Source organism: Harpia harpyja, chromosome Z, assembly GCF_026419915.1.
Source record: "Harpia harpyja isolate bHarHar1 chromosome Z, bHarHar1 primary haplotype, whole genome shotgun sequence".
Lineage (NCBI taxonomy): Eukaryota > Metazoa > Chordata > Aves > Accipitriformes > Accipitridae > Harpia > Harpia harpyja.
In genome coordinates this window covers 33,950,383-33,966,768 of record NC_068969.1, presented here as the reverse complement: position 1 = coordinate 33,966,768, position 16,386 = coordinate 33,950,383, and the positions used below count along the sequence as shown (strand labels likewise).

The following is a 16,386-nucleotide window of genomic DNA, read 5'->3' as shown; positions in this document are numbered from 1 at the left end:
CTGACTTTGTTTGCCAGATGTTCAGTGACAACATTATACTGCTGTAGTCTGTTTTCCAGTTGCTTTATTTGTTCCTAGGACAACTCCTTTCTTGCCTTTTCTTTCAGAAAGGAAATAGACAAAGGGAGAAAAAATCCTTTGCAAATGTTTTAAAGTGCAAAAACTCGGACAATGGATTTTGTCACTCTCTCTCTGTCTAACTGAAACAATGAAAGTCCCGCACTTTAATCTTCTTAGCCCCAGGGGGTCTTCTAATTATTGCAGCTGTTGCACAGGCTTATACATACTGATGTCCTCCTTCCCATTCATCTTGCAGGCTCTTTTATGTCCATTAGCTCCTCACTGGAAATGGAAGAGCCTTCAAATCTAAGAATAGGTGAAGTTTACCTTTTGGATCAGGGTGAGGAGAACAAAGCATTCTCCAAGTTCCTTTTCAGGATTTACAAATGACCAAAGGCTCTTCTCAGCACTGCAAAAGCTACTTTAAATTGGTAGTGATATTAACTCTTTAGTCCTGCCTTATTCAGGTATCACAGGGATCCCAAACATGCCAACTAGGAAGGGCAGTGGGTGCTTCCAACATGGAAGAAATGAGAGGCGAGAGAGATGGTCGTGGAGAGTACACTCATATATTTAAGCAGTAGGAAGCTTTAAAAAAAGTACAAGTTCAGAGAAATACATTGCCATCTCCTGCTAAGTTAATGAACATTTTTGTGCTTGTACTGAGCAGCAGTGCTCTTGTGCCCAGCTGAAGTCATACAGCATCAGTTAAGCAAACTTGAAAAAAAAACCCCAACAACAACAAAAAAGGCAATTAATCTAAATTCATATAAAATACATTTTTATAAGATTAAAATAACAAATCGAATGAACAAATTGCTTCACATACTTGGGCATTTCTGGTTTGACCCTGAGTTATAGAGTCAGTGTCAAATATTTTATACTACAGAAACACCAAAAAAGAAAGGTTTAAAATGTTTGTATATATTTAACAATAACAGGCAGTAAAGCCTGATGCCCAGCTTGTGAATATTATTATGGGTTCATACTTATGATTCAGGGTAAATGTTTTATCTGCTTCTGTTGTGAGCTCTATAGAACTTGACTATTTCTTATTTCTAGATCCAGAACACCATGTAGGTCATTTGAACTCATGTTTTTATTTACTACTGTGCCACTGAATATAGTAATGCTCATTTATACCAGCAGGTAACTTGCTCACAGTGTCAACCAAAGTTACTAAATTCTGAATATATTAAAATAAGTATTTTAATGCATACCACAGCTTAAAAAAAATCTTTAAATCATATTTTTGTTATTTTAAGCTTTTAAATTCCAAATGTGATTAGTTGCTGTTGCCTAACTCTTTTTATGTTGTGAGGTAGTGCTCTGTGTTCGACATGTGGTAAATGACTGTGTTGTTTAGGGTACACAAAGCCAAAATATGTGCGCACACACACACACACATATATACATATATGTATAAGTAAAGTTTTGCACATCTTAAGACAATGTAAATGGTATGTAAAGTTGCCCTAACCAGCCAATGGAGGATGCCCTATAGCAGAGAAACTGCAGGGATACAGGAGCTAGTAAAGCTATCTCTCTGACATTCCCTTTCAATCTCTCCTGGTACAGATAGTTCACAATAGTAAGAAAATGTGCTTGAGGCTGTGCTTCAGCACTGAGGCTGTCTGGAGTGGTGGGGCCCCCATCTGTGCTGTTAGGCTCCTTTGGCTTCCAGCACAGGATGAAGATGCCCACTGGAAGTCGTCTCTGGTCTTTGCTAGCTACTGAAGTCTGACCAGAAATTGTTTGGAAGCCTGTTATGGGGCCTGGGCCAAATAATGCTGTGAACTAATCTAACAATTTAACAGTCTTGATGACTGTATTGCAGGCACCTGGAATATGTAATTTAGTAATATAAACATAGCCATAATTTTTCAGGGTGTATTCTTCACTTGTCACTGTTGCCAAACAATGCTTGGGTCCATTTGAAGTGAAATTACATTGTTGTTTGGAAGAAGCACTGGGTTCGGTCAGTGGTTCTGAAAAGACATTTTATGGGGATGCTAGTGGTCTGTAAGCTTCCGGTTAGTGGCTGCAGCGGGTGTGTGACTCCATATTAAATGATGAAATATGAGGATTCCCAGCGTTTCCTCTTCTATTTCCTGTTTCTCTGCCAGTAGCTTTGAAAAAATTGGTGTCTGATGATTGAGGTTTAACCTACCTGTGAGTAGTTTTCAGATAATCTATTTTAATGTCAGAAAACTTCTTAGTGAGTCACAACAAGAAGAAAAATGTGTATTTTCTATTTATTGGCCTTATCCATACCTTTGATAAGTGGCAAAATTTTACTCAATTTGTCTGCATGTTGCTGAATTACATGTACATAGAAAACAGAATGTGGCTTCTAGACAGATCTCATCTTAACCAAAACCATCTTAACTTGAGGCCTTCGTCTCCAAACATCTGACATGCTCAAGTAACTTTTGAAATTGTCAAGATTCTTTCCAGAACCAGAAAGGCCCCAAATAAAAGCAAGCCTTGTTTTGTCTGTATCATTTTTAGTGTGTGCAGGAAAACATGGTTATGAAAAATTGACCAACAGCCATATATTTATAAATGTTATATTTGTAGTAAGCTTTGATTCATAGGAACAGACATCAAGGCCATCACCAATTAACAAATCTGCATCAAAAGCACAATTTTTTTGGTCACATGTCTCACTGCAGCTAGCAGACCTCAAGGACTCAAGGGATCCCCCATTCACTGTTGGCACTTCTGCGTGCAGTTACTGCAGCTTGCTGCTTTAGAAAGTCTATTTTTAAGCCCACTTTTTCCCAGGATTAGATGTGCTTTGTCTTGTCTGGTCATGCAGTTTGACTCATGGCCAATAAGCCAACATGTCAGGTAGCACTGTTAGCATAAGCAACCTTGCCTGCAATGCAATTAGCTGACCAGCACTTGGAACTGGAAGAGTCTGGGTAACTATGTGATATCGTTGACTTATTTTAGCATTCATTCTCCCTTTTGATCATGATTTTCTGTAATACAGCAGTGAAAATGCATATATGGTTTAATTACTTTTTTCTGTGTGTACAGTGAATATAATTTCACCAACTATTAATAACATAAGGTGTTGTACAAGTACTCATAGCAGCCACTAGAGGGGGAGACATCACTTATGTGATAGCATATCTCTTAGCCTTTTACTACTATTTTTTTTTACCCATCTGTTGTCAGCATTGTAACAATACGTAGGTGAAGTTACGGTATGATGATGGTTGCAGAAACGATGCAAAATGTGTCATTAATGTAAGCTTTTTGTCATTTCAGGTGTTGTATTTCACTACCGTGCAGCAACCAGCAGGTATACTCTGAATTTTACACAAGCTCAGCAGACTTGTCTGGACAACGGTGCTGTCATAGCAAGCCCAGAACAACTGAAAGCAGCCTATGAAGATGGATTTGAGCAATGTGATGCTGGCTGGTTGTCTGACCAGACTGTTAGGTGAGACATTTAAAAGGCCTCTTGACACAGTTTCCCCAAATTAATATGCTTAGCCTGTACAGACTTAAAATGCTGATTTATCATAATAATAAATATGAGCATGCTGCATTTCAGGTATCCAATTAGACATCCAAGAATTGGCTGCTTTGGAGATAAAATGGGAAAGAAAGGAGTCAGAACATATGGGCGCCGTTTTCCTAATGAAACTTATGATGTGTACTGCTATGTGGAACACATGGAAGGTAAGATAGGCCCGTATTTAGTCTGCACTGCAAAATTTAAAAAATGACTGGAGATTCTAATGTGGAAAGGCAAAGAAATAGGAAATTCTGTGTAAAATAAGTTTTGGCTGTTTTGAATCTGAAGAAAATTGCTGAATGAAGTGAACCTATAGTTTGTGGTCTAGCAGGCTTTAATTATAGGCAAATATGGAGTCTACAAAGAGACAGTCAGGTTTAAAGCTGCTATAGTTAGTGCAGTAGATCTCACAAAAGTTGCAGTTGAAGCATTTTATTTTCTGAATGTTATAAAAGGATTTTCAAAGAAACGCATTTAATGTTTGAGAAACTGTATGTACTATATATATATAAAGATGGATATAGTACATGTGCTAACAGTATTATAGTTCATAAAGTATGTAATTAAGGTTTTTACATGTCCATGGCATAAAATTAGACAGATATTTAATTACAATCCAAGTTTAATAATATCTTTTTAAAAAGGGACATCTCAGCATCAAAAAGAAACAAACAAGCAAGAACTTTCCGGTGAGGAATCTGGATCTTCTTTAATAAAATCCTTTGCAATTCCATAGTACAGCTATAGTCTTTGCAAAAGCTGCTAATTAAATGGCTCTAATGAAGCAGAGTGATTATGATTCTGCCACTTGGTGACTGTGAACCATGGATCATATTGTGAGCCCCATGATACCTTGTGATCCATTGTTAGGCTCTGTGATTGGTCTTTATTCAACAAAGAGTTTCATGGTAAAAAGAAAAATATGGTAAATTTTTCTGTGATTGGGCAGTTCTAGCATGCACAAATCTCCATATTACAGGTGTGATATTGTAATCGTTTCTTACAATCTCTCTTCTGGAAGTGAATTTAACGATATCCTTACAGTGGGCCATAGATATGTTCCACATGCCAGATATCCTTATGCTTAGTCATTATTGTGACTAGTTAAGTATGTATACTTAAAATATAAATGCAGAAATAACCTTTCCTGTCCTGTAGCCTTTCTTTTTTTTGTCTTTTTGCTGGTTATGCACATGGGAACTTCATTCTGGTACAGAAATACTTTGCAACCAGGACCAAAGTACATTTTCCATTTACTGCAGTGGTCTAAGTGTGTCACACTGCTTCTGTCTTGACAGGTTTTTATTCCATACCAGTTTCACTGTTCCTTTCTAAAAAAATACTCATAGTTCCTAATTAAATATCTTTTGGGCTGATCCTTGACTGATATGCATTTAGTTTAGTGCTCTTGAACTTAGCAGAACAATAAGCAGCCATGGCTCTGAGCAAGCCTGCTTTTGTATGCGTACATATATTTGTAACAAGTAATTGCAAAATTAAGGTGCTCAGTGTTTGTTTGTATTCTATCTTGGAGCACAAAGAAATCAGATCATGCAAAGTTTTCTCCTGCTCATGACAAAGATTTTTAGTCATTGAAATCAGTAAGTGTTTTTCTCTAACATTTAATAGCTAAGGATCTGCCCCATATTGTGTTCACCTTGGAGAGTTATAAAATACAAGCGAAATGAGACTTGCAATGACTCAAAAAAAAAAAATAAGCTTGGGAACTCTGATAATTAAGTGATGGAATTTTGTTAGTGCTCAATATTGTCTTAATTTTACTTATGTTCCATCTATATCTGTCAGTGAGCAGCACATTTGAACACCTAGAGTTCATAACATGGATCCTCCATCAATCCTTTATGGGATTGAATTCTGAATCAAGGCTTTCAAATTCAGTTTGCGTCTTTCCTAGCTTACAAAAAGAAATTTTGACTAATCTGTATCATTCCTGGATGTTCCTTTCCCTCTTAAGAACAGAGAAGGGTAACTAATATGGAGAAGCTTATCCTGGATGCATGTGAGCCAGAAATTTCTCAGGGTCAAATATTCTCACTGAGCTTTTAAAAATAAAAATTAAAAAAAGTCAAAACTGAAGCCTGTTTCACTGAGGCTAATGTTCTGTGTTCAAAACAACCTGGAATGAGGCCATGAGGTTCAAAGGGGTTGCAGTGACTGTGCAGTCTTCTTTGATGAAGATGCACATGCATAGGTTTTCAATTTCTCATGAACGTTAATTAATTCTTCTTTGTTAGAGAATTTCATTTACCAAGATTTATGAGCTGGCTTTACTCTATGGATAGCTATACATTTCTGTCCTATTGGTGTGGATGATTTTCTCTTTAAACATATGCATGTCTTTGTGGCCTGTCGGCTGGACTGCGGTAATGTGATCTGCTTGGATATGAATCCTTCAGCATTTAAGAAACATAAGCTAGCACAGAATATTGGGGAGATTTGGTCTATCAACCCAGGTATCAATAAGCACGTTCATTTTACCTTCTTCCTTGCATAGTAGCTTCCTGTGGAAACTGGTTAAAGCAAATTCACAGTTTCAGCCTTTATCGTAAAGGCTCCATAGCCTGGGACAAGGGTTAAAGACCTGCAAGGGCAAGATCTACAAGGGCTTGTAGGTCTGACTTGAAGACTGTGATTGACCACTTCACCTCTGGGATCCATTGAAACCCTCCAAGATTGTTACAAAGCCCATTGTATGGTAACAAAATGCTCATAGAAATGGGTACAGGTTCAGAATGAAACTCTGCAGGAGGCAAAGATCCCTGTGAGTTTCATTATCGTCCTTCCCAAAGGCAAAGTGTGTTTGACCTAGCCTTTATCTAAATGATTGTCAGAATATGCATTTATAAAAATGTTCTAGAATCTTTTTGCCCAAATTAGGGAAAGAGCAGTCCATCTTAGGCTGGTACATACTGTATGCTTTTTCGGCACTGAAGAGGGTGTGAGAAAACAGTGTGATAAATGACGGCTGCATGTTTTGTTATGTTAATAGATAATGCCATTGCCACTAGGAGCACTTTAATGTGGCAGTAAGCCGAATTTGAGAAGAGAGGAGAATTCCCTTTACAGTTTTACCATTGACTTCAAGAAGACAGTGTCAGGTCAACACTGAGCACACAGGGAAACTCATCCTTAAGCTATTTATGTAGCAGGAAGGTCCTGTATGTGCTGTGAAGAGGTAACTGCTGTGAATGAGATAACTGCCAATTAGGTGTACAGCCTCAACCCGCTGCATAGGGATTTTTTTTTCTGATTATATTGATCAATTTTAATGCCAGATTATTGTAACAGTTAACCAAAGATACTTCCCCCACCTCCTTTTTTCATGTTTTTTTTTGTCCCACCTATTTTCACACAGTTTTCAAATGAATTGGAGTCTGAAAATAACAACTAGGAGTCAGAAGGAGTGATGGTTTTGTGGATACGGGGTATAGGTATGGTGTAGACATGTTATACTGACATGCAGAGGAGTTAATTTATTCTGTTTGGATGAAGAGAAACAGATGCATGTTAGGAAGACACAGTACCACATTATGGTATGGTGCAGGATAAATTATTTTTCAGTGCCTTCACAGAAACTTGAGCCTCTAAGCCAGACTTCCTTTTTAAGATGGGGCTAAGGAGCCAAGATGGCTTTGTCTATATAACAGACAGTTACTTACAGTTTCTGTAAGAACAAAGGTTAATTTCAAATGCAGAGCTTGTTTGAAGTTACATAGCATCAATGAGATTACACTTTGGAACCACTCACACACAGAAGACAGAAAATTAGATAAAATGTCTGTGGAATTTATTAGAAAGCAAACATAGCAGTAAACTAGATCCTGTGTTTTGTTTGCTGTATTGCAACATGTTCATATGCTGGTAGAAGACTTACAGTTCAAGGTTTAAGGTTATGCCAGATTTCTGATTGCCCTGTCTACCAAAGGCTGATTCTGCAAGGAACAACCTTTCTCTTGTAATGACTGCTTTCAACACTTCATTAATAACAAAGAACATTCATGGCACTTACTATACTGTAGAACTGTGCTTAAACATGATTTTTTCCATGTGAATTTGTAAGTTCATATCTGCATAGTCTATTCTGATTCAATGCCAGATCTATTAGACATACTTGCACTAAATAGGTCCTTATTTGGAGAGCCAGGGTCAGTGGGATAACTATTCATGGAATAAGATGGTACTTGATTAATGATATCAAAATCAGGGCCATAATGAGAATGTCGTCATGGAAGTCATTGAACAGTTATTGGTGTGTTGGCCACTATTAATGTGTTAGCCCAGAAGGCCATAAATGGTGGTAGGAATTCTTGCAATACATTTTAAATTAAATGTGTATTGAATTGACAGTACTAATTTTAGTACTTGCACTGAGAATTTGTAGGAGCAACACCATTTCAGTTTTCTTCCTTTCTGGTCATATGAAATCACAAAGTTAGCCAGAAACATGGATTTCTCCCTGAAACACAAACTGTTAGCTTAAATTGAAACCAGTTGTCTAGGCTAACTCTTACCGTTTCCTTGTTCTGAGGAAAGCCAGAGAGATTAAAGACTGCACAATAAGTTAAATATTTCGAGTTTTGCTAAAACACACAGAAGAATAATTATGGGAATGATTCAAAATTTCTGAGGTCCTAGTAATAAAAATAAGAATCTGAAGTCAAAATATCATTAAATAGGTACTGGGCATGGTCTCTTATTACAAACTGATTTACATTCCTCATATTTAATCACATATTTCACTGTACCAAGCATTAACAAATACATTTAGGATACCTTTAACTGCAGGAGATGATTTATTAATAAAGAGTTTAATCTAAAGTGATTAAGCTGCAAATGTTTGGATATAACTCTGAGATTCTCTTAACACCTCCAGCTGAAGTGGTGTCTGCACCAGTGTCTTCTGTGGAATAATCCCTTGAATGGAAATGTGTGACGGGGAAGGACCGATTTCCATTCTATCTTCAGATAAGCATGTATGTGATTGATTTGACAGTGCTGTGGTGTCAGAAATGGAGACAAAGTGAGATCTGCTCGCCAAAGCCCACTGATGAAGTGAGGGGCTGTGAGTGTGTGGTGCAGAGCCAAGGCACAAACTACTCCATGCAGCATTGTCTTCTGGCCAAAGCCAGTTAGAAGCCATATATGTCTAACAAGAGTATGTAATATGCAGATGGGGACTCATGCTAAGAAAGTTATTTTGGGGTGGCTGTGGGGAAGATTATAGTCTCCCTTCCATGCACCATTTCCCCCCCCACAGTGAGTGCAGGGAAAAAAAAGAAAAAAACAAAACCAGATGTCCTTTAAATACTTTCCACCTAGTCTCATGCAGTTTTGCTATTGTCATGGAAATTTCTGTGAGAATAATAGTAATTAAAGAAGTCACAATCTAAAATATGGCTTCAGGTGAGAAGTTTTTTCTGTGTTTTGGGAGCTAAAGATATTTTCCAGAATCCATCCTGATTATGGAGCAACAATTAGATTAGATTTTAAAATAGGGACACAGAGAAAAGGATCTTGTCTTTTCTTCTTAGTTCAGGGCCTGTGGTAGAGTCACAGCCTTTGCATTGGCTTATACTGGACACTTCTCCAGCCTTGGTGTGATCTAATGCAGGGTCATGGATCCAAGAGTTCTCAAGAAGGGTACAGAGCCCAAAGAGAGTAAACCAAAAAGGAAATAATACAATGGTGGTTTTTATGCATGACATTGTATTCGAGCTCATAGAATGATAAAGCTCATCTTTGGGGAGATCCAAAAATCCTGATGTCTAAATGATTTTTGTAAGAGTAAGGCACAACACCCCCCCCCAAAAAAAACCCCAAAACACATAGAATGCAGAATTCATTTTCCCCCCTCTGTATACATAAAAGCCAGTAACACTTGGCAACTGCAGCAGAGCTCTCTAAGGGTATAGCAGTTGCTATGCTACTCTTCATGCTTGAGGGCAAGCCTATTGGGAAAAGTATACTCTTCCAGTCTTGTCAAATGATTCCTGTTCAGCCTATGGTTTTGCATAGAATAGACCTAAAAAATTCAGGAGAGTTTTTAATTAAATCATTACTGATATGTATCAAAAGGAATCAACTAACTTGTTCTAACGTGTAAGAGACACTTCTTCAGCTTGTCTAGCATTCTGCTTTAAAGTTGAACCTAGCCGCTTAGGTCTTTGTGGTTTACCAGTTCTAGAGAGTGTTTCACAGTAATTTGTGACTTTGTTAAGGATACCTCTTTATTAGTCTGGTGTGTCAGAGAACCAGCCCTTAACAGCAGCAGGATGGGGGAAGAGAACTGCAGCTGAGACAAGGTGTTTTGTCTGTGCAGTTTGGGAAAGAAGGGGAAGGCTGGAGCATGAGTTGGATTAATAAACAGGCTAACTATATGTAGCCTCCAGGGCCCCTGCCTATGGTGAAGACAGATGTAACTTTTCATGTCTGTCTTGGCCCAAATGTATCTGTATTTTTTTTCCAGAGTATTCAAGACAAGGCTAGTGGTCTCCATTATCTTTATACAAGTGTGGAGAAGAGGGATAGATATGGGCAGTAGGTCTTACCTCCTTCGTGTATAAGCAGTCTATTAGTCCTGTTGGTGGCTGCTGCTGCATTTTTGCACGGGCCTTTTGGCCAAAGAGAGAAAGAGAGGAGGAGGAAATGGAAATTCTTAGGACACATGGTCCTCAAGGTGCAAGGGTAAATGCTTTAGTCCCCGAAGTGGCCACAGTATTCCTGCTTCTTTGTACACTTGACTAGATTGAAGGTTTGGGCAGATTCTATGTTTCTAAGGAAAATAAAGTCATGATGGCAGTGTCTCATGACTGCTTGAGCTTTGAACTACTGACCATGTAGCTGTGACCAAATGTTTATGAAGAGCAGTAACACCAGGTTACAGCTGCAGGTGGGGAAATGTCCTTAGAATGTTCCATATAACCTCAGGAAAAGATGACATTTTGTCACTTTTTGCCATCTTTCATACCTGACTCAGGGCACCCTGATCTGCAACTGTAGTCACAGAACCCTGGAGCTCTACTAACCCCATGAGGGCATCTTTGCTTGCTGAGCTTGGTGGGTGCCACCATCTCCCAGAAACAACTAAAGAACAGGTCTGGAGTTCACCATAGACCCATTAAGCTCAAAAAAGGAGAGGTGCCAGATTGTTAGTGGGAGATAATGTTTCTTCTCCTGAAACAAGAATACCACCAAGAAGCTAAGATGGAAAGGTACTGTCTTGTTTTTATTTAAAATTGTTAGAGTTAAGCATTTCCATCTATGGGAATGATTAGCTTTTTGTGTATTTAATATCCCTTTGGATATTCTTATGTCTTCCTTTAGTTGACACTGAAGGTAGTGGAGGTTGTAGAATCTGAGCACCCAACCACAAGGTAATGCTTGTGAGCACCAAATTCTGGATAGGACAGTAATAATGAAGGCTCCTGTTGCTCTGGGAGAGAAAAATGGGGGAAAAGACTAAAAATATTACAACCAAATAAATATATGTGTCTCCTTAGTATTTGTCATTCCCTCACATAGATTGGATAATAGCGAGGACATTTTACAGGTGGTTGACGAGCCACCATCCACAGCAGTTGTGTTACCAGGTGTGTCAAAAGCATTCAGTAGGAGACTCACAGGTTACCTGTTAAGCTTCTCTGCAGTTTGGGAGAATCCTTCAGACATCTGTAAAACTTTTGTCATGGACTTGCATGTGATGCCTTCATCTGCCTGGTGCAAGTGGCTTGTAGCTCATTTTGTTGTACCTGGCATGGTGGGTGATGGTATGTGAAGTTGAGGAGATGATGCTCTGCTCTGAGAGGAGAACGCCATATAGTCAGGCTCAAAGACCTCCTCTAGGAAGTAGCAACCCGCCAATCCCTTAATTGTGGTTTCATGTATGGAAAAAGAAATTACTGATGAGGTCTGTGCTGGAGGGCTTACATCTAGATTCATTACTTCTACCCTAGTCAATACACGTTGTGTAGTGACCCCCGGCTATAGTTCTACCCTGCCCTTATTTCTGTGCTTGCTTTTAAGATGTGTGATTCATGAAATTTGCATCTATAAACATGCCCAGCTCAGTAGAGACGTCTCCTGATGAGAGAGAATAAGTGAATTAACCTTCAAAGGAATGAAGCTTGCTATAAAACCAGCTGATAAGTCTGTAGATCTTCAGTTTTTTCCTTGGGGGTTGTAGTGAATCAGCTTTTGTCTTCAAGAGAAAAACCTGGCTTCTTCATCTGGCTTGATATATTTGAAAGAGAGGGAAAAAGCATGACTTTCATCAGGTGGCTGTTTTAACCAAGCAAAACAAACACATGTAACAGGAAAATCCTGGGGATTCTTCATGTGCTCTGACCGGTGAGGCTCGATGATCAACTTGAAGCTTGGTTTTAAATGGGAGCCAGCAATAATATACATTACATTATTGTCTGCAGTCTAAACATTGTCACGGTCTCAATTTCACCCCCTGGTACTGTAGAACTAGTTTCTGTTCATCTGCTGGTCTAAGCCCTGGGGTTTGCCTGCATAATATTGCTAAGTTGTTTGGAGTGTGCTCCAGCTATAAAAACATTGCACGGGGCTTTTAACACACACACACACAAAATTGAATCTGCCCTGCTTTGGTATTGGTGGCTATGTCATTTGTTTATCAACCAGACAAGTTTTCTCTCTTAATTTCCTTGTTTCCAGTGTTTTGGCTGGGAAATTTAGGTGTTTTCAGGTATCATAATAAAGACACTGTAGGAGTGTGTCAGGAGGAATCCTTCTGCTAAATAGGGAACCCATTGTACTTCCAAAAATAGCAATTAATTTTAAAGACTCTGTGGATTAAATACATTTTATTAGATTCACTATTAAATTTCTTGGTTTTTAGAGGAAGTTTCTGTGCAAGGGTCAAATGCTTTTCTCTTTGGTACTTTGAAGGAGTAAGGATGTTTCAGGTACATTGACTGACATGCTGGAAGTCAGGATTAGAGCACAGGTCCCTTTTCCGTGGCCTCTTGAAAGCCTCTGTCAGTTTTGAGGTTGAGTCCATGAAAGAGTTCAGCAGAACCTGAGTTCCATTGTATGATTTTTTCCCTAAGTGTTTGGTGGTGTCAGAGGAAGTTCCTTGAGCTTCTCGCTGTTCTTAAGCCACGTTGACAGTGACGTAAGACCAGTGCTCTTTTCACATACGATAAACTGAATTTCCACATTGCTGTGAGGATAAAGTGGGAGGTTATTAAGAAGCTCTTCCAGAACATGCACCCAAAATATCAACAGTTTTGTAGCCATCTCTTTCTGACCAAGGAGACTGGTGGTGAGCAAGTGTCTCAGCACTAATCACGTCAGAGAGGTGACATGGATAGCAAAATGTCATCCCTGCACATTCTAAGTGATTGCACTTACTGTACACAAACAATAGGTCCTGATTAGTTGTCTTTGTGCTGTATGGGTCACCATATCCCTGAAGTGCTAAGTCTGCTGTCATGAAGTATACATGCCCACAGTCTGCTCCAGGTGAGAAGAGCAGGAAAGGTTGTGCACACTTTCTCATCAAATAATTTAGAGCTGCTGTAAATCAAACTGATGCCATTCAGCTGAAGAAGTGTTTTGAGCACTGTTTTCTTCCCAAGCTCTCAACAGAAAACGTAAACCTTTCTCTCTCTTTTTTTGTAAGGTGGTTTTGGAAGATTGCAGGACAACTTTTAAGAGTTTCTGGATTTATATAGCACACAGTCCTACAGGATTTTAATTTATTTTCAAACTGGACAGACAAATTGCAGAGTCGTATCTCTTAGAGTAAATGACTGATACTTGGAATGTGACTCTTGCACTTCACTGGATTTTTTTTTAAATAAGCATTCTGGAATCATAGAAAAACACTCTTTAACAAGAGGAATTGCAAGCTGCCATGTTTTAACATCTTTGTACCCTTTATCTTATCACTAGCATTCCTGAAATAAACGATTATTTACTTGGTATGTGATGGAATGACATTTTGCTGAGTGCGCTGGCACCTTTTTGCCTTCTTGTGAATTTATCATCACAAATTCTTTAATATGCCAAATCAGTGGCAAAGAATATGACTTTTGACTTCACTTATTGAACTGTTCTGGTTATGATGCATTTGTCCTTAAACACATGGGAGTTTTTATCATTTAGTTTTTTTGGTAAAACACCCTTTGACAAAGATACCTGTATGACAGCAGCTGATTTTATGAAATGAACCAAATAAATAGATGTGGCGTCAGTCGAATAGATTCAATACAAAGAAAGATATGCCACCCATCTTTAAATGTGCAGTATTATCAATATTGGATATGCAGGCATACTCCAACCAAATTTAAGGCAGCTTTCCATGTAGAAATGCTCTTGTGCAACTTTGATAAGTAAGTTCTCTGCCAAGTGTCCTCTCTTATACAAGTACTGATTGAACCCTGCTTTTTGAAGTCTTATAACAAGACATAATCATTCACTAAGTTTATTTGCTTTAACAGAGAGCAGATAACAGCTCAGAAGAATAAATACCCCTAACTTTAATGATGTTATGCACAAGCTCCATTTGGAGGCAGTGATCCAGATCAGTTTATGGAAAAATTGCTTTGCTATTAATCTTGTACTGTTTACCCATTTTCCTGTGTATTCAAAAAGTTTCTCTCAGAAGGATGCTGTTGGGATTGTTTGACATTATTTAGTTTTTGATCCATCATGTTTGTTTCTAGAAACCATGAAAATGCATTGTTTTTGTTACTTGTCTCATTTTCTTGTCTAACCAGACCGATATCTGCTATTTAATTGCAATAGTTTTAACTGCTAATTTTCATATCATATACATCATGGTTGCTGTGTGAGAGGATAAGTGAATAGTCCTCAGAACAGAGAGGGCTGCTCTGGAGATGTCTTTCTTTGCTCCATTGTTTCATGATACTGCTGTTGGGAGAGTATGGTGGGATAACTGCATTCATCATTCTGTACTAGCCATGATACCAGATCCCTCTTGATGCAGAAAAAGCTGTCTTCTGCAGAGGTGTTTAATAAAAAAGTGCATTATCGATACGGTCTGAAGAGCTGAATGAAGCATTCTGGTACTTCTGAGGATGAATGATTCTTTGCTTTCCTTTTCTGTCTCTCTCCAACAGACATGCTCTGTCCCTTTACCACTGAATTAGAAACTCCTTACAACATATATAAAGAAACTTACGCTGTGGAATTGATACTGTAATTGATACAGCTGTAATAACAAATCAGAGTTTCTACCTAGAAGGAAAAAGAATATTGGTACATTGCCTCCTTTCACACTTGCATTCCTTTCAAGCCCGAAACAAGCATAATATTGACGTGAATGAAACTGCTTGGGGTGATGTAGTTTCTGTTTGCCTTTTGCTAGGTTGCCTTGAGACAACTGCAGAGGTAAGACAGCTTGCATGTCCAATATGAATAAGCAGTGCTTTCCTTCAGCAGTGACTGTTGTGTTCGGCCTACTGTACCTGAGGAAGAGAATTACTGTCTTGTAACAAATGTTTTGAATTTGCACTGTTTTCTGCAGCTGAACATGTTGATTTTGGGTCTCATCAGTTTCATTTGAAGCCTGATCAAAAACTAGAAAGCAGTCACTTTACTGTTTCACTCCCAGGACATGAATATTAGAGCCTTGATTTTGTTTATAGTGTTCGAGTGAATGAGGCAACCAAGCCAACTGCATAATAGTGATTTAGCTTGGAAGTAAAATATTAGATGTGCTATTTGTTTTGTTTCAGTTTCCAACTGGACGGCTATTATTTACAAATTGTTTTTCCATGGAAGCTAAACTATACTACCAGCATTCTAGACTAATTCGGCTTTTTCACACAAAAAGGGCTTTGTGTATGCAACATGTCTCTTGCATTCCCTCACCTTTGTTTCCCTATGGGGCAAGATGAAGACTGGTGGAACTATGACATTAGAAGCTGTTGTGGAACAGCCAGTGAAGAACATTTGGGTTTTTTGTGTATCTCAAGTGAGATTCTAGTGATGACTAAAAAGGTCAGGTAAGAGGCTTGCAGATGTAAAAGATTTGTTTTACTGAGAAAGTAAATTCTGTTGGACTGGATTTAATTAGTGCAGCTGAGTTGCCACATCTACTCCAACAGAGGTCACAGAGGAACTTCGAGGCTGCTGTTACCTCTGCCTAGCAACTGAGGGAGGGACCCAATCTCCAACCACAGTGTACTTCGTGGCATAAAGTTTGCATATTTATGCTTATGCTTTGTGGTATGTTCAATTTCATATTCAAATCTGGGACATTTGACTTTCCAACTATCTGATTTTTTTAAGCAAAAAACTATTCAAACAGTTTTTGGAAAAAATTCCCAACCTTGCAGGACGCTGACTGGAAGAGGGGAACTAAGCTGGCATGATGGTGGAATGTGATACTCAGTCTTTATTATCTTTGTTTTCTTCCTGTAGATGAAGTGGTTCATGTCTCAGTCCCCGAGAAGCTCACCTTTGAGGAAGCTAAAGAGCTGTGTCGGAAAAGAGATGGTGTTCTTGCTTCTGTTGGGAATCTGTATGTCGCCTGGAGGAATGGCTTTGACCAATGTGACTATGGCTGGCTGGCGGATGGCAGTGTTCGTTACCCAGCCTCAGTGGCAAGGCCCCAGTGTGGTGGAGGTTTACTTGGGGTGAGAACCCTGTATCGCTATGAAAACCAAACAGGCTTTCCTTACCCAGATAGCAAGTTTGATGCCTACTGCTATGAACGTAAGCTTTTTTTTAGTTATAATTTTCAGTATGCTCACCGTGCTAACCCTGAAAAGTGTTTT

At 38.7% G+C, this 16,386-nt stretch overlaps 1 protein-coding gene across 3 annotated transcripts in view; it reads left to right on the top strand.

The window, feature by feature from the left end:
• Positions 1–16,386, top strand: part of VCAN (versican) — a 111,259-nt gene that overhangs the window by 23,306 nt on the left and 71,567 nt on the right. For all 3 annotated transcript variants that reach the window (XM_052776823.1, XM_052776822.1, XM_052776824.1), the window contains exons 4-6: positions 3,340–3,514; positions 3,629–3,756; positions 16,031–16,324. In XM_052776823.1, the coding sequence (XP_052632783.1) occupies positions 3,340–3,514; positions 3,629–3,756; positions 16,031–16,324 (597 nt within the window). The remainder of the gene's footprint in view (positions 1–3,339; positions 3,515–3,628; positions 3,757–16,030; positions 16,325–16,386) is intronic.